This window comes from Lutjanus erythropterus, chromosome 20 (genome assembly GCF_056507025.1).
Source record: "Lutjanus erythropterus isolate fLutEry1 chromosome 20, fLutEry1.hap2, whole genome shotgun sequence".
Classification (NCBI taxonomy): domain Eukaryota; kingdom Metazoa; phylum Chordata; class Actinopteri; order Lutjaniformes; family Lutjanidae; genus Lutjanus; species Lutjanus erythropterus.
Window position 1 is genome coordinate 9,083,486 of NC_139336.1, and position 19,258 is coordinate 9,102,743.

A 19,258-nucleotide genomic window follows, 5' to 3' on the forward strand; every position below is an offset into this window, starting at 1 on the left:
ATCTTACACCTTGCAGATAGATGTGCATCAGTAAATATAATATCTTACCATGTATTTGATTCCAGACTTGAAGTAGCCCAGAAAGGTTTTGGACTCGTGTCCCTGGACCTCGCGGTACTGGATAGGCTTCCCCCCCAGGAAGTCGTCCATTTGGACGGTAAAGATGGCCGCCGAGCCGCTCTCATCCTGGGTGCAGAAATCACCTGCAGCGGAGGAACCACAGACGTGCTCCATGTTAATCCGGAACCTTATTTTCTCTCAGCAGTCATGTACATTTTGCACTGCGCGTCCACCCAGAGAGACACATTTTGTGTTTGACGAATTCTCTCAGCGAGTCAGGAGGAGATCAATATGCGGGTCGGGAGCAGTAGGGGGTCAGATCCCAGCAGACACATTAATACATGCTACATTATTCCATTTCTGGTCATACAGGGTTGTTCAGCAGCATGAGGGAGGGTTACATCAGTTCCTGTTTACTGGTGAATGTTGTTTCCATGATCGATTGAGTTCACTAAAAGCACATGAAATCAATTTTAAAAAGACAGCTTCTCGTTTTCCTGTTTGCTTTAAGCAAAATCCTAAAAAATGACCGAGTCAGTCAGACACCCCGTCTTCTGTCAATACTCACCTACTCTACTCAGGATCTTTCAGTTTTGGCACCAATTTGATCCTTTACTTTGATTTAAAATACAGACACTGACATCAATTTGGATTTCAATTTGAAAATGAAAATGACATTGTTGCAGTGAAAACCTCATTACGCGGCTGAAAGATTCATTTTGCTATGATGGACTGGAGAAAATGATCTTACATTTTAGGTTAAAAATTTCACTGAATCATCTAAAACGAAGAGTTTTGAACAGTGATCCTTTATAAATGCTTTATCTGTGTCTGTATCAAAATGTATTAAATTCATTCCAGTAGTGTTCTTTGAGTGGAGTTTTATCTGACTGCTGTAGTTCCTGGTTACTGAACAGATTCAGAGTACCTTTATTTATATAATTTTCATTCATATTGCATTGTAAAGTAGTCTTACCTCTTCAATCTACAGCATTTAAAAGGACAGTTTGCTCCAAAATCAAAAACACACTTTTTTCTCTTACTTGCAGTGCTATTTATCCATTTTTACTGTTTTGGTGTGAGTTGCGGAGTTTTGGAGATATCAGCTGTAGAGATGTCTGCCTTCTCTCCAATATAATAAAACTAAATGGGACTTGGTTTGCGGGGCTCAAAGCGCCAAAAATATATTTACATTTGAAAAACTCAACAGCGATGTCTCTTACTTAGAAATGATGACCCGGTTACTCAAGATAATCCACAGAGCTTGTTGTGAGCAGTTTCATGTAGGAACTGTTTTCTCTCTACTGAACTACACCCGCCAGCCGCACAAAAGGAATGAGAGGTCACAGTTCAGCCCAGGAGGACTGAGGTTTACGTCCTACGCTGTCAAAAGCACGAGCCTCTCATCCATGAGTAGATACTTCCTTCTGTGCGTCAATACGGTTGGTGAGCGTAGTTCTGTAGAAAGAAACTAGTTCCTACATGAAACTGCTCACAACAATTTCTGTGGATTATCTTGAGTGAGCGGGTCATGTTTTCTGAAAAGAGACACTGCTGTTGAGTTTTTCACATGATTTTGTGGTGGTTTGACATGAGGAAACAAAAATAAATTAAGAAAAATGAAGGTGTTGAAAATGCATGTGAACTGAAAAACAGAGGTGTAAAATGGATGTGAAAAGAAAAATGTAGTGATAAATTATCAAGTAACTTGACATTTTATTTGATAATCTACTGTCTTAATTTCAACAAGTACTTTTTACTACCTCCACCCAAAAAACATGCCCACTAACTAACTGATCAAGCTTTTCCGATTCACTCACATTTTCAACATTTCCATTTTTAGTGATTCATTTTTGTTACTTCCACCCCTCATACTTTGAGCACCACGAGCCCAGAGCCATCTACTTCCTTTACATTAGAGAGAGACGGCAGACTGATATCTCCCAAACTGTGCAACTCAGGCCCAAACTGTCTAGATGTATAAATAGCTCTACAGGTAAGAGGAAACATATGAATTTCAATATGTTCCTTTAAATGCTGCTTCAATGTTAATGCATTTTATAAATCATCTTTATCGTTATAAAAGTACCTTTCTGTATGGGTACTTTTGAAAAAAATATAATTTTAACTAGGCCAAAACTTTGAATCCAGAATTTAAAGTTGTAATGGAATATTTTACATTGCTGTATTGTGTTTTTACTTTGTTTGGGTTTGCTGAATGCTAGTGCAAAAAAGTCTAGAAAAAATCCCTTGTGCTAAAACAAGGTTTTACATTATCGAAAAAAGGCAGCTGTGAAACTCCACTGTATGTGCTGATAACAAATCGCAAGGCACATCTGCCCCTTATTCTGAAAATAAAATAAATGAGGCACATCACAATTTTAGAGGCTGATGCAAGTAAACAGGATGAGAAGCGGCAGGAACAGCAGAGTAAACACTGCAAAACTGTCAAGTGAAATTACGTTCCAGGAGCACAGATACAGATCGTCATCTCCGCTTTGCAAGTCAAACAGGATCGTAGCTGCACTGGAAAACTGAGATCAGCTCTTCCATGTTTGGCCACATCTCCATGGAAACAAAAAAAAATACACCAAAAAAAGAAATGAAACGGGTCAGGAAATGTTTGTCCCTTGTTACTTTAAAACTCTTTTGAATATGCTGATGTAGAATCTTTTTTTTTTTACACAGATAAGTATTTGAATATGATGCCAGCAAACATACTCATATGTTCTTATTATCACTGGACATTGCAAGACTAGACATTGAGATTTTTATTGTTTTTTGTAAGTTTGTGCATTCAAAAAAGTGTTAGATGTACTCATTCCCTGTTTACTTTGACACAGAAAGTTAATTAAACTTTTTGATTTTACAAAAGTAAAATAATCACAAAAAAGAAAAATTCTGCAGAGTGGCCTTCAATCTAATGCCCACTTCTTTTAAAAAATGTACATATTTTAAAGCAGATATTTCCTTTTACTTGTCTGTAATAGCGCATCACATCATCAGTCTCTCTGCACTCACCCAGCCAGTAGTGGAGGTCGTACTGCAGGGCCCCGGAGCGTTGCTTGATGGTGTTGAGGATGAGGTAGGCGTCTCCGGTGTAAAATCCCCCGTACAGGTTCTCGGGAACGGGCACCAGGTCAAACTTCTCCACCCTCCACACCTGGAGGCCTGGCTTCTGTCCGGCCCGCTCGAACTCTGGGTGCTGCGCTGCCATCCTGCCTGCAGGACAAATCACACAGCTGAGATTTAGTGCTTTTCGTCTACTGCGTTCCCCTGGCAACCAGCTGTGGTTTTCGCCGCTCCGGATCAGTGGTCAAATACTGGAAGAGATAAGACTCAAAGAGCTTCGTAATAACCTTTTAAAAGTGAGACTGGGGCTGTACTATTTGCTCTGGAGAACATGAAGCCACTCCCCTTAAGCCTGAATTGTTGCCATGGATACAAAGATAAAGTTTCAGGTTATAGTCAGATATTAATGCACAGCAGCAGGGTGAGTCACTGGGGCACTGTGCTCGGGGTGTTTTCTTCAGTGGGCAGGAAGAGGAAGTCCTGCCAGTAATGACTCAAGCGTTGTCATAACTGCCAGAGATGGTGGCAAAGAAACACTGTCTGTATTTATATGTAGGAAAAGTCTGGTGTAGGGCGAGACATTTTTTCCCTGAATAATAACTATATGCACACAGCCACAAATATCTGGACACTAGGAGTGGGAGATATGGAGAAACTCTTCCATCCCAGAATCTGTACTTTTGATTTTTTCCATAACTTTGTCACCCACAATAACATAGTAACTTTTCACTTGAGAAAATATTCATAGATAAAATAATCAGACAGGATTGTCTTTATATTCAATGCTTGGTCTCAAGTCAGACTTATATTGACCTACAAATATTAAGAATATTAAAAAATAAAACTTGTACCCTGACTTGCATTTTTCTTGCAAAGCCTACTCAGACTTGCAGCTCTGTCAAAGGAGCAATATGCAAGAATTTTAATTTAAAGGGGCATCTCACCCTAAAATCAAAAATGCATATTCTTGTTCTGGCTTGTAATGCTATTTATCCATTTAGATTTTTTCAGTGTAAGATATAGTTTTGAAGATATCAGCCGTAGAGAAGTCTGTCTTCTCTCTAAAATAATGAGACTAAATGGCACTCGGCTTGAGGTGCTCTAAGCACCAAAAAAAATACATTTGATAAATTAATAACCGGCGTCTCTTTCCAAAAATCATGACCTGATTACTTAAGATAATCCCCAGACCTTCTTGTGAGCAGTTTCATGTAGGAACTATTTTCTTCTGCAGTAGAATATACCAGAACTACTTTAGGATCTACCAGGCTACATTCTTTCCACCAGCAAGAAAGTAGATACTAGTCTCCAGTATAGGTCACACTCAAAAACACTGGATCCTATACTTCCCATAATGCAACTTGATAGCATCTTTTGTTAAATCGTTGTGTAATGCAACCTTTCTTTTGAATATCTGCAGCCCAAGGCCAAACTGAGATGCTCAGGTGACGCAACTTTCTCAGACTTCTCAAGCAAGCTCTATGACAGCTGATAGAGAGGGCTAGAGAGAGAGTATTCTCTCTTATAGAAGAAATAAAATGGTGGACTGCCCCTTTAAAACAACAGAAACCTTGTAAAATAGCAATTTTAATTTAATTGCACAGCCTTAATTGACACATCAGCTGTCAGACATTGATCCAATCACACACGCACACCCAAACACTGATGCAGACACATACCATACACTTGAGCCATATCTGAGAGCATAATCAACATGTGGTGCCAAATCAAGAGCTTGAAGTAGGTGTCTGCGCTGCATTAGATTACAACTGGCTGGCCTCTCAGTAGCCTGTGTGGATGTTTGAGATTTTTAGGATGGGAGCATCCTGTTAAAATCTTTGTTATGGGAATCTGGAACTTCTCTTTGTTTGACATGTTTCAGGTCTCTATTTCTGAGAATTTCAAGGAGCTGAATCTGCATAAATGCGACAGCGCAGGGTTCAAAAGCCCACTGCTCTGAAAATACACACACTGGAGTTGGAGTTCAGTGACTGCCTGCCTCCTGCCTGCCAGACTCCATTAACATTTTGCTCAATTTTACCGTTATAAACATCTACTCCTTCTAAAAGATTATTAATTATTTCTTACGACTTCTAAACGGTAACTAACTCATTCAGCAACTATTTGGCATGAATTTGAACTCTAATTAACATGAAACAGGCAAACAATAACATACAGTACTGGCCAGAATTTAAATTTCAAAGGACACTGTGGCTGTAGCATTGTTGTCAGAGAAGAAAGTATTTCAACTTAACATGTTTCCTTAATCTTTGATGGCATATCGTGGTCATTTATGATTTATTACAGTAAATATATTACAGATTTCTCCTTTAATGCAGAACATGTAATGAGTTATTTCTACATTTTTGTTTTACGGAATACATCCTCCAAATGTGGGAACTATTTGTGGTTAGACTTAAGTCTATGCAATGTGAGGTTGCGCAGTCTACACTGTGAAGCAAGAATTTTTTTTAAATTTTGCAAAGTGAGCAAATGTGTCATGGGTCTTTGTCAGACACTGACTTGACACCACGCATCAGTTGCTCCCACAAAAAACACTGCAGAAAGAGCAAAAAGAAGTTCTCTGAAGTGAAACAGTGTTCTCAAATTAGAACCTGACCTCTCTGAAAAGGGTTTCTGTGACCTTTCATGGTGCATTTCGTCCTTCCTCTAATCATTAATTTATGAATGAATTTATGCATGATATTTTTTATCATGCAGTTAGAAGATATTCAAACAGTCACTGTTCTCAGCTGCAAACTGTTGATAAAGCTCAGGTTCAGGTATTTGAATAAATTTAAAAACCCGAGGTCATGTAGTTCAAAATGGACACAGAGTCCAATTTTCCACAGGAATGCTGTTCGGACCAGCTGCCTCTCAATTTGCATGACTAACCGTCCACACTGGAGCAAGAATGGTCCATTCTTCTAGCCCACAAACATGGCAGGAATCTGCTCCCGACCCTGGAAGAGGGAAGTAGCTCAGAATTCAACGTAACCAGGCCAACAAATGTGGGGTTCCTTTTTTCCCCCCAATTTCTGCTCTCCTCTTATGCAACAACCAGAGTCACCGCACTGTATTCTGTAGCTGTGGAATGTTTCAACATGATTTTTGAATGGGTCACATGTCAGAACACGTGGCCGGCTGATGGATTTCTTTAGGACGAGTTATTTGGATGGAGACTAAATAGATATAACCCGTTTATAGCTCCTGTCGGCTTCACGTGTAAACGGGCGCAGTCAAAACAACTGGGTACGCTGAAGTCATACCAGGTCATGCACTGAGCTCCAATGACGCTGCAGCGGCTGCGTCCAGGTTTGGCCGGACAAAGAGAAACCGGGGCTGCTGCACAATTCCACTGGGGCCATTATAGCTTGAGGATGTGGAAAGCTGATTTTTTTTCCTACGGTGGGTCTGGTGGAATTTCTTGCCTGAAGAAGCCTGAATACCATAAAAGTCAGACAGCAAATCTGCACCGCCTGTGGTCACACAAGAAGATTGAACTAAGCTGTCTTAGCATTAGAAATGTTTAATCTGGAATTTGTCTAGACTGAATGTTAAGACACCGATGGATAAACAGCAATTTAAGGGGAAATAGGGATAGACTGATATATTCACTCAAAGAATTATTCACAAGGAAATATTGAGCACTCGTTTTTTGAGACATGGACATGATCAGATGTGGAAGCTTTGCTGAGAGAAGGTGTCATATGCTGTGATTTTCATTTTATAACATCTGGCTTATATGTGATCAGTGCTGATACTGATTCAGCGTTTCAGATCAATGCATCGCTGTTTGGATAAACATCACCCCCTCTGTTTTCCTCGCAGCTGTATTTATCAAAGAACAATCAGTTAGAGTTCCTATGGGGTCTCTGATCAGGCTGGTGACTGGGTTAACTGGATAGGTGAGATAAGATGATTCAGCAAATTTGATGAGAACACTGAAAAGTGGGTGTGTCATAATAAATAGGGATGTCCCGATACAACTTTTTCACTTCCGATACGATACCGATATTACAGCCTTGAGTATTGGCCGATATCCGATACGATATCAGCACGAATCATACATACTTTTATTACTTATTTTGTAGTGTGGAATGTTAGAAAAGGCTTGATCAAGTGATGTTACTCAAACAGAGAACAATAATCAGTAACCAGAGTCACTTATGGATAGAAGTGCTGGAGCAGAAAATGGACTGCTAATCAGAGTGCTTATATCGGAGATTTTAGATGCAGTCCGATAAAATCTGATACTCGTTTTTTGGCTGATATCGAACCGATATCCGATATCAATATTGGATCAGGACACCCCTAATAATAAACGTGTATAACATACCATGCTGTTGCTAACTAGCTAATTAGTGAATTAGAATTAGTGCTGTGCTGCTAAAAGTTGAAGATATGGGTGGATGCCATGATGTTATTAGTTGAAATTGGTTGATTCAAGCCTAAAGGGGCCATATACTGTAAATAATTGCAAAATATGATCAGGGATGTGATCAAATAGGTTTTGGTCTTCACATCTCATGTTTAGAAAAAGCAAAGAGGGTCAGTGTATTTCCAAAAATGTTGAAATATTCCTTTACACAATTTATATGTTAATCATATATTACGTTTTAGTGGCATACGTATCTCATAATCACGTTGTGGCAAGCAACTAAGTAACACAACACAAATGCTTTGAACATCTAAAATGCTGCAGTATACCTAAATGATGTATCAACCACATCCTCCTGACTGTCACCTCCTGCCATGTAAAACAACTGCGGTGAGAAAACAATAACTCTATGTTCCCTAGCAACTAGTAATAAATCAGTAACTTCTGCTTGGGTTGATATATATCTGTTCATTAACTTATACTGGCACACCCAGCAATATGAAAATGGCTTGTTTGCAGAGATGTGAGCTGAGCACAGGGTTCCTCGTTGACACAGACACGGATGTACAGCAGAGATATGAACTTTAATATGAAATCGAGTCTCTGGAGGAAACGTAGGACCAAACTGTGGTCATATAGACAGCAGCAGGAGAACTTGTCACTTCTCTTTCCACTTTGTAACTACTCTTGAAGTTTTTCATCAGTGCTTCTATTTATGAAGTGTAAGTTTCATGACAAGAATAACTGCATTCAATCCCCATGATACATGTTCAGAAACATACTGCATGTGTCGCTGTATGATTGACTGAAAATAGAGCTGCTGCTTCAAATTAAAAAAAAATCCTGAAAAGTTGACTTGTTCAATAAGTCTTTTCATCCCACGGCAGACGAATACCTTTACTCTGAAACACTTCGCCCATTGAAAGTATCACTTTTGTAGGACTTCTCGTTCTGAATATCTCTGTGTCTGTGGCGCTAAATAAACATGGCTGCCTTTGACTGTGATCTTCTCTCCTCTGATGGAGAGAAATGTTCCGTCAGTCTCGGCACATCAAAGCCGTTTCATCCCGCAGTTAGATACTTGTACTGTCTGCGACTTAATAAAGCAAACATCAGGGGGTATACACAGCATCTGAATCACCTCACGCTTTGAAAAATCAAAGCCGGTATTAAAAAAAAATGTAATAACAAGTCAGACAAAAGAATAAATCTAACAGGAATGAGAAAGAAGGTTAGAGAACGTAGTCTGAGACACAGTTAGTTTCTTACAAATTAGAATATTTTTGTGTGATGTTTCGTTGAATGAAACATCACCCATTAAAGGAACAGTTTGGATTATTTGATGTGGAGTTGTAGAGGTACTATCCATAGTCAGTCATAGTCAGTAAAAGCATGGAAGCTAAGCAATAAACTGCTGTGGACAGGGAGGCCAATGTCAATATATGAGTTTAATTGTACACTATATTTAGAATATTTTCACCCCTTTACTTTTTCTGATGGGAAATCACCATTAAACCAGCAAACCTGCTGGTGCACTGGCATCTGCTGTTGCTAAAACACTGACTATGGATAAGTTCCTCAAACATCCCAATCCGAACTGTCCCCTTAACAGTTTCTGGCAGCTCTAGGTTGGATAGAGTGACTCATGAGGGGGTAGTTTGTTTGACTCAAAACACACACACACACACACACACACACACACAGCTACGAGCCTAAATAGAACACGTCACATGACTACTGGTTAGTGCTTCTTTGCAGGCATGCTGGGAAAAGCAGATGGTGTCTGTCTGCAGGCCACTCCACACCTCGGCAGAGCCGGAGGTGTTTGTCGTGTTTCTACCCCGTCATTCCAAGCTTTTGGCCCACCCCTCGCCTCCAAGCAAACACAGAGCGAGAGTGTCATTCCAATCTCAGTTATTTGACCCCCTCCCCCACGTTTTTTTTTTTTACCAGCCTCTCTTTTGTGTCTGCCCTCGCTTGAGGCCTGCGTGAAAACTCCAAAACTCGATCCACTGTGCAGATACCCACACTGGATTCACATGATGGGGAATGTTTTAAGGCCTTATGATTTGTCTGCTGGTGTCCAACTTCAAAAACAAACCCAGAATAGTTATATCTGTGAGATCAGCCTTGAGTTTCTCCCTAAAAAGAGAATCCTCCTTCAGGAAGGGGGATTCTTGATGACTCATTTTCTCCATGCATGCCGCTCTCTGCCTCTGGAGGGCCGTGCAGCTGCCCTCCAGCTTGTTCAGGACAGATAACACTCTGCACAGGCTCTTTAATAGCCGCTCTGCTTCCTTTTTATCTGTTTACACAGTGTAAGACAAAGACAATCAAAATAGCTGTTTATGGCTTTGTAAATAGCTGCCATGATATACAGATGGTTATTAAAGGATATGAGAGGGTTGTTTCTTGAGCAGTCTTTCTGAAAACACTTCACTCTATACTCTGTGTCCAGGTCTGATCAATGACTTAATTATATCAAGCATATAAACTCATATTTCTCACAAATGGCAACGATTGAATGCAGTAAACAAAACTGGATACATTTCACATGCAATTTAACTTTATTGCCAGCAGCTCGATGACATGATGATTTTGTTTGAGAGGCGTGGCTTTTTTTTTTCTCAACTGGAAAATCATTGACCATACTGAAGTCAATGGGAAACCCCTCAACTTTTGTCCTGAAAAAACATTGTCAGTAAATATTTTCTGTCTTGGCTGCTAAACTCATCTTTGCAAATGTGTGGTTAGGTAGAGGTTTCAGAGTCACTGTCTCATGTAGTATGTCTGAGGTCTTTCATGAGTGCCCCGCCCGACCGAGGCCCATCTGACTGCCGCAAAAAAAACGCGAACCATATGAGCATTGTCTGACCCAGATGGTCAAGATCTGTTTAAGTTTCAGCAACTTAACCGTTTGGATGAGCTTAAGGAAAGATGCTTTCATTGTTGGAAGAAACCAATATTGTCAAAGTCACACACTTCTTTGTGGGTGTTGATTTGATGATTTGCAGACCAAAAGACATCTTGACTTTTTTGCTTAAAATTTCGTTTATGTTTTGCAGAAAAGTTAAAGGTGTCTAAGCCAGTGTATCATTTCAATATGTACTAAGAAGCTGCTTTATGCTAAAATATACTGATTATAATGCTGAAATAAGCAAGTTTCAATTCTGAAATACACCAGCTTCAGTGATGAAATACACTTTTTTCTAGGGCTGCCACTAATGATTATTTTCATAGTCAATTACTTTCTCGATTAATAGTTGTTTGCTTTAAAATGTCAGAAAATGGTGAAAAACATGAATCAGTGTTTCCCAAATTTCTTGGTTTACTCACAACCTCAAGATATTCAGATATTCAGAAAATGGCTCAAACTGATTAATCAGTTATCAAAATAGTTGTCACATTGATTAATTGTTGCAGGTCTACTTATTTCAATGCTAAATTACACTTATTTCAATGTTATAATACACTCATTTCAGTGCTCAAATACATTGATTTCAATGCTGAAACAAAGGCCATAGGTAACAGAAAGTCCCACTTTTAATCCAGACATTTTCTAACCTGCAAATCATCAAATCAATGTTTACTGGATTTGGATGCCAAACCGACTGTTTGCCCTCCTCCCTCAGACTCTTTGTGGCAGTAGAACAATGTCATGCCACCTCCGCTTTTGCTACTGAGGGAGGACAGTCATTACATGACTTCATAACCGCAGTAGGCTGTTTTGTCAGGAAATGTAACCTTAAGCTGTGTTCATAATTAAATAGTTTATAGACCTATGCTGTCATTTTTCATATGAGGGCAGTCTGCAAAATGTTTATGGCTCCAGAGACTGATAGTGAATGGGAGCCGAAACTTAGGGCCACTTAGAAAACTTTTGGTGACATCACAGACAATGCTAAAATGACACCTGAAGTGTGTTAAACATGATAAATTTCCAGTAAAACAAAAACAATATTCCATGCCTGGGAAATATGTTTGCTTGTTTGACTTCATGCTCAGGGAAAAGTTATTTTACAAAGTTTAAAGCTTTACATATATTGGTCAGATAAAGACAAAGTAAATATTTAAATGAAAAATGTGGAATATGTTGACATCTGAACATCCACAGCAGCTCAGCTGCCCTAACAAGGGTGCACACAGTTGTTTGAGGCGTATATCTGAATCTGAAGTGGGGTGTCGTGCAGGCAGCGGGTTCAGGCATCTCGTAATCTCTGCCCATCGCACAGCTGAATGTGGATCTGACACAGTGTTTTCTGATTGGTCCGTCTTTATCCCTTCCTCACACACACACACACACACACACACACACACACACAAACATACACATACACCACACTGTCTGACACTCTCAGCTGCTGTAACAATCAGCCACATACAGGCTGCTGTGACTAACTTCCTCAGTGAACACTCAATGTTTGGTTGTGTGTTTCTGTGGCAACCACAGCTGTCTTTAAATAGAGATGTGCAGCTGCTAAAGATACTTAGTTTTAAACGAGATGCTTCAACTAATCACTTGACTTTTTCCCCACAATGCAGCACCACACAACATGTTAAGAGCTGCTTTGGGGTTTAGTATCACATCATGGCAGCCTGAACTGACTGTAACCAGTGAGGGAAGAATGTAACCAAGTCTCTGTGGGCAGTTTAAGTGGAACCACACAGCATTTTTAGTCCTCATCCAGTGTTTCCACTGCCTGTCCATATATGGCAGCAGCTGGAGTGCACTTTTCACAATAAAAGCAGGGTTTGCGCTACTTTGAATGAGCGAAGAAAAAATCAACTAGATTTGAAGTAAAACATATTCAGATACAGACAGAAGCCAAATCTTTCACTCTAAACACTTTCTTCCCAGCATATCAAACCTTTGTTCCAGTGCACTGAATGTAACGGTTCAGCTCTAATTAAGGGATTAAATTAGCAATCTGTGCTACAAGCTTTTATAGGTTATTGTGTCATGGACGAAAGAGTTTTTTTTTTTTAAACGTACCTGAAGGCGTAGGGTTGTGATCGGGGACGGACGCACGGACTGTACGGTGAGAAGTGGACTGAGCCGCGGTGAGCGCTTCTAGCTGCAGTGGGAGCAGAGAGGCGTCGAGTCGGCGAGGCGGCGGAGAGCAGAGCCGCTGTTTATGCTGCTGCTGCTGGGCCGACAGAGACACTCCCCGTTATGACACTCCCACCACGGCCTGCCTGCATGGCTGCTGCTGCAGAGGGGCGACTGACACGTGGCCGCGCACACGCACACTAATGCCTATCTATCTATCTATCTATCTATCTATCTATCTATCTATCTGTCTATCTATCTATCTATCTAATACAAAACAATAAAGGTAGAGCAGACAGACCACCATGGAGGAATTTTTTTGAAGTCCAATCTGATGTAAACCCTGTGTGGAGCTTTATAAACCACCATTAACCAAAAAAAACTGGTTATTTGCAATGATCGATTTGACATGGAATTGTGCAGTGAATGCATCTTTTTCATTGACAAATCCTGCAGTTTCAGATGGTTCTGTAAGAGAGACCATATCATTGTTTTGTAGCTACAATGATCTAGTTCTCTAGTTAGTGCTTTAGTTCAGTGTGGATGGCCTAATTTACAGCACCCAGTATGTGTGCTGTTTAATCATATAAATAATATAAAATGATACAAAATGTTAAAAAATCTATCTATCCAGTGTTATGTTGCTGTAATTACAGTAAATACACATAATTAAATACATCACAGTAACTTCCTCAAACTTTTGACACTTAGCATCTCAGTGAAACATTCAATACAAAGGTGTATTTTCTTGTTGAGGTTGTAACTTTAAACTCAGACAGACTTCCACCCTCCAGCAAACAGACTGTGCGTCTGGAGCAACACTGCCCCTGCCTGGTGTTGGTGCACCACAAGGCGTTTACAAGGCAAAGCTGTACACTGTCTATACTGCAGAGTGTTTATGATGCATGTGTGCTGTGTGAGGCTTCAGTCCTCTATCAAACAATATTGTTTCAGTATAGGAGAATTTTTAACAAAATACTTTAAGAGCTTGTATTTATGTATTTGAAATACTTACAACAATGAGTCTAAACAGAGTCTTTCACTGAAACGCTCTGTCAGGTCCAGACCCTATCATTAATATAATGCATTCATGCGTACCACTTGTGGTGTGAATGTGGCCTACTTGCTTGTGTTTTTGTCATGTGCTCTCACAGAGGGTCAAAGTTTTGCAGCTCTTGTCGTCGGGGCAAAGTGGAGCCCTCTGCGATTCAAACATGTTTTTAAGCAAAGGTGATTACTGCACACTGTTTTTGCAAGTCATTACTTACATCATAATAATTACATCATGCTAATGTGTCAAAATATTACATAAGCACCAACATGAGACAATGACCGAAATTTTCTGTCTGCAAAAAATTTAAAAAGTCAACCATGACTGCTGCTAATGTACCAGGACTCGTACACACCTGATACTATGTTGTGACTTTACTTTTAGTCTTACACACAATCCTTATTTTAACATATTTTTATAGTGTTATTTTTTCACCTATATATAATCAGACCGACACAAACCTAATGTGCAATATCCTGTATATCACTTGTCACTCATACTCGAATTAACTAATATTATAACTAATATATTTATTGGTACACTGCATTATGTTCTCTGTGCTCTCTCTGCTGAGTTGACCCATTGTCCCACACATTTCATTGTGCTGCTGACCCTGTATTAACCTATATATGTAACATATACTAATAAAACAGAACTTGAACTTGTGTGCATGTTCATAATCTCTTTGTCTATCTTTTAAAGGTAGCACTATTCAACAGCAATGAATGAATCAAAGTCAGGAGGGGTTTAAGAGCTGAGTATAGCTGCTTTGCAAATATTATTCTGAGATACTGAATGTGCCCAAGGTGGCATCTTAGTTTCATTTCCTGTGCAAAGAAAATGCAATTATTTAGCTCATGATTATGCACTGAATATGTGATACCAGCCATCAGTTCTCACAAAATCATAGCATTTCGACTGAAGTATAGTAATCTCCAATTGACAAACTTTAACTTGGGCATGATATGATTGCAATATCTACAGCAAGAGTCTGAAAGCATATTGCAAAACACTACTTCTCAGGCCTTGAGACATTATGCAACAGTTACCAAATCTATAGGGGAAAAGGAACATTACTTACAATGCATTGGGTCTGCAAAAACAAATGATCACTTTGAGATGTTTTCAGGGATTTCTTTTTGGCCACCTGTCAATTATGGAACCCGTCTCTGGGTGGTGTGACATGGACTACATATTTATGTTTTACAGAAGTATCCTCTAAAGCTGGATAATAGGAACATGCAGCCATCTGTAGCAAAATAAACAAGAAAAATGCTTTTTGGAAGTCAGTGAACAGTCCCTGTGGATCTCTTTGGATGATGTAAAGAAAAAAACTGGAAACATGAAATCTTTTAGCTCTAATGGCTCCACTGCAGGTGCCAGTCAGAGGTGGTGGCTGCTACAAAATGTCTTTCACCTGGAAAAAGCTGCGAGGTATAAGTACACACTTACTTATAGTACACACTCTACAACTGGATTTTTACATTGCTGAACATTCATTTAGTTTTTTTCCCTGAGACCTCACTGACATGACCTACACATCTATATCTGACAACAGAAACCCACCGGTGTATCCACTGATCCTGCAGATTTGTTTTTCACATTATAATGATTTGTGGATCCAAGAGTATTCAATTCATCACAGTGATTAAAGACAAACATCTTTTGATTGCATTAATTATCAGGATTTCTTTTGAATAAAATAACATGCTGACAAGAATATGATAGGGAGAGAAATTAATTGACCCCTAACATTAACCTGTTGGCCGTCAGCAGTACCTTACTGTATACCTATATTTTCAAATCTTGGTGGCCCTCTAGTGGACAAAGACAGAGTAACAGAGAGTGATCAGTACACTTCCTTGCTACTGGCATGCCCACTAGACAAATGTGAGGCTGTTACTGAACAAGAAAGGAAATAACAAAGTACCATTCTGAGCCGGTTGCTGTACTCTCAGAATCAGAATCAGAAATATTTTAATGATCCCTGTGGGGGAAATTGTTATTGTTACAGATACACACATTCAAGAATAGAGTAGAATAGAATAGAATAGAAGTATGTGTATATATATATATAGAAATGTAGAAATCTCATATAGAGATAAATAAATAAAAATACAAATACAACATTACATATTAAACTATATACAATGGGAAAATAGAAATACAAGGTGTAAGAGTATGCAAACAACAAAACAATATATACAGCAGTGGTACACATACTAGTGTAAAACAACAGTAGAGCTGAGGATGGGGGACAACTGTAATAGGATACTAACTTGACAGGACAAAAATTAGTCATCAACCATCGAATGTAGGTTTTATTTATGTGTCTTTTCCTCTTTTACTTCCTATGACATTTCTGTAAAATTAAACAATATGATAACGATGTTCTTACTGTATACTTTTCTTGACAATATCTAATTAGGGTGCATGGTAACATATGGTTGCATTATGGCAGCAGGAAAATACTTTTACTCTCCATTGGGACAAAATGTTTATGCAAATCACATGTTGCCTTGAATAGATGCTGTCTATTACATGACTCTCACTGATGTACATTGTCTATGTCAACCAGTTTCTAAATTAAGGAGATAGAATTTATGCACATATTGAAGAGCTCCAGTCATGGATGAAAACATCCCAACAATAAGGTCTTGTTGTCTTCTTGTCTTTTGTGCCTGGTTGTATAAGACAGCAACAAAAGCTGCCTTCAGCCTGACAGGAAGTTCAGCAACCTTTAACAGGCAGACTTGTGTACTCGAGGCTTGAGACTTGGACATGAGTTCAACGTAAAGGGTTAGCTCACCCAAATTACAGAGAACATATTTTCCCACAGACTCCTACTGGCAGCCCTGCAGATAGTTTGATTGAATTTGCTAAAATTATAACACCCTAAAACAAGATTTTAATCACAATCTCTTACTTTTTCTAATAACTGATGTTCTCTTGTGTGTATTAAGACCTGCGAGCAGCATGGCTGTGTCATGGCCATGGTCTGTCAATTGTTCTACTACTTTCAAGACTAAAATATCTTAAAAACTGGATGGATTACCATGAAATTCTGTTAAGTCGTTTATGATCCACATCTGACTTATTCATTTTTAGGACTGGGTGATACAACCCCTGATTCAGCACTACACTTACCTGAGGTGGGCTGTTCTTGGAGGCGACCACTATATGAGGCTACCAGTACGACAGATCATCAGTTATGGACCTCGACTTCATTGGGTGTCTCCGCTTTTTATCGGCCTCGGACAAGACAGGCCCAGCCCAGGTTGATCAGATCTGAGTGTGTGTCTGCTTCTACATGGTCACTTAGGGGCCCAGCCGGGATCTCTTGTCTTCAGCCCCAGCCACGTCATATCTGTCTGATGGCAAAGCATATCACAATGGAACAAATACCAAATAACAAGTACAAAGGTGTTTTATTTGTAAAATTAAGGAGCAATGTGGAACTGATTACAGCACTGATTGCAGCTGACATAGTACAATTGTGACCGAACACTTCAGAGGTACGCTCTGTTTGTGCGACCTATACAACAATACAATGCATCAGGAGGAAAAGTCACATCCAGTCGTCTTTTGTTTGTGATTCAGTCCTGTTTAGAGGTCTGCAAGTCACAACCAGCAGCATCACAATATCAGGAGGGTCAGTCATGTCCAGACTTCCTCTGTGATTCAGTCCTGTTTATGTGGACTGTAAATCAGTCAGTGTCACAACATCAGGAGGATCAGTCACATCCAGGCTTCATCTGTTTATGCTTCAGTCCCGTTTAATGCGCTGTAAATCACAACCAGCAGCATCACAACATGAAGAGATTGGAAGAACATTTGTGGTTTTGAATTAAATATTGTTTGACATAAACCACATTACATTACATTGCATTTATTTTAACTAAAGCAGCTTACAGTAACTGCATTCAACCATGTAGATGCAACCCAAGAATTATAAGAGTCATGCAAGTTCATCAACTTCATCAAATAAGCTCACCCACTTCAAGGGCGACATTTAGAAACAATAAGAGACAGAGAAAGAGTTTTTTTTTTTTTTTTTTTCATATTTTTAAATCATGGGACAAGGTGCAGTCTAAACAGATGAGTTTTAAGTCTGCAATTTGAAGAAGACTGATGGGGATCTTGTGTTTGGAAAAGTCAGTTAAAGGGTTTGAAATCAAGTGAAGCTGGTCCGAATGTGATGCTTGGGAATGAATTGATAGCATCACCGAGTCTAATAAGACATGACAGTTGGCAGTTTTGATAGCTCTGCTCCACTGAACAAGCTTCCAGCTGAGATATTCATCTTAGTTTTTTTTTCTTTGCCATTTGATTTGATGATATTCCTCACATTCCACCATTTCTTAGCAAGCTGCAGCTTAGGACTGCTGTATTTTCTCTTGTCTTCAGTGGGCATGCTTCCACTGAAAGAGATAAAGGATCTGAAGTGTCCATGTGGGTGGTGAAACTATCACTTACACATCTGAAGGCCTCTGTGTGTTTGTGGTGCTGAGACATCTTACAAGCTCTTCACTCCCCTCCAGAGTCCACCAACAGACTGAGCTTCCTTTACAGTATACATGAGAATAATACAAGGAGAAGAGAAATATCTTGTTCTGAAATTCTGACAGGCAATAAAAGACACGGCAGATGTACATGTTGGATTGCACTAGTCATGAAAGGAAGTGAAAATGCAGAATTTGAATAGGCTTATATTCCAATACAGAGTTTTTTTTCTTAGCAAGGAACCCCTTACAAGTGAGGAAATACACTTTTACACTTCTACTTATTTATGTGAAAGAAAAACACAAGAGAAATTATTATTTGAAAGGTATTAGACATGTATTAAAAATACTCAACATGACAACACAGAATGTCAATAACATATTCACACACACCAGGAGAGTGTGTTTCACTGTTGGTGTGTACATAAAATAAAGTGTAGATTCTGAACATTTTAAATAATATACAATATAACAATATAAATAAGAGAAAATATAAAATAGGTCACATAAAAACATTAAAAGAACAATTAAAACACTAGTCATAAATAACCATTTTTTCCTAATTACTTTTGTTATATCACAATAATTCAAATTAATAAACCTGAAAACTTTTCATGGACCCCCAGGCAGAGTGACATGGACCACTGAGGAGTCCCCGGACCCCTATTTGAGAACCACTGTTCTAATACACCTATTACATGACAGACAGTCCTTATAGCAGCACTCCTCAGTTTTGTTTTTCACTTGCAACCTGTGCACATAGGTGTCAATGTAGACCTGACTGATGTATTAGATCATTGGTTCCCAACCTGAGGTCCAGGCCCCCCTTAGGGGGCTCGCCAAACCTCTAAAGCTATCTCAGGAGGTCCTCGAGGCTTTGTCTACTCTGAGGTCAAAATCAGATTTCCAAGTTAATTAAAATCACAATTTAAACGAAAGTCTCTGTACAAAAGTATTTAAAATCTAAATTTTTTCATCAGTCAAACATAGTTAGCAACTTCGTAGGCCACACCTCTGTGAACTCTCAAGCTCTGTGATAATGAATTATTATTATTATATATTATTATAAACTGGTCTGCAGAGGTTGTTAAAACAAAAAAAGATTCAGCTTATACTAGAAAAGAGACATTTGCCAGTGGTGA

At 39.1% G+C, this 19,258-nt stretch overlaps 1 protein-coding gene across 2 annotated transcripts in view; it reads right to left on the reverse strand.

The window, feature by feature from the left end:
- gsna (gelsolin a) overlaps positions 1-12,670 on the reverse strand; it is a 29,699-nt gene extending 17,029 nt beyond the window's left edge. For both annotated transcript variants that reach the window (XM_084745372.1, XM_084745371.1), the window contains exons 1-3: positions 12,507-12,670; positions 3,082-3,282; positions 49-203 (exon numbers count right to left, since the gene is read on the reverse strand). In XM_084745372.1, coding sequence (XP_084601498.1) covers positions 49-203; positions 3,082-3,277 — 351 coding nt within the window. In that variant the 5' untranslated portion in view covers positions 3,278-3,282; positions 12,507-12,670. The remainder of the gene's footprint in view (positions 1-48; positions 204-3,081; positions 3,283-12,506) is intronic.
- Positions 12,671-19,258: the final 6,588 nt, after the last annotated feature.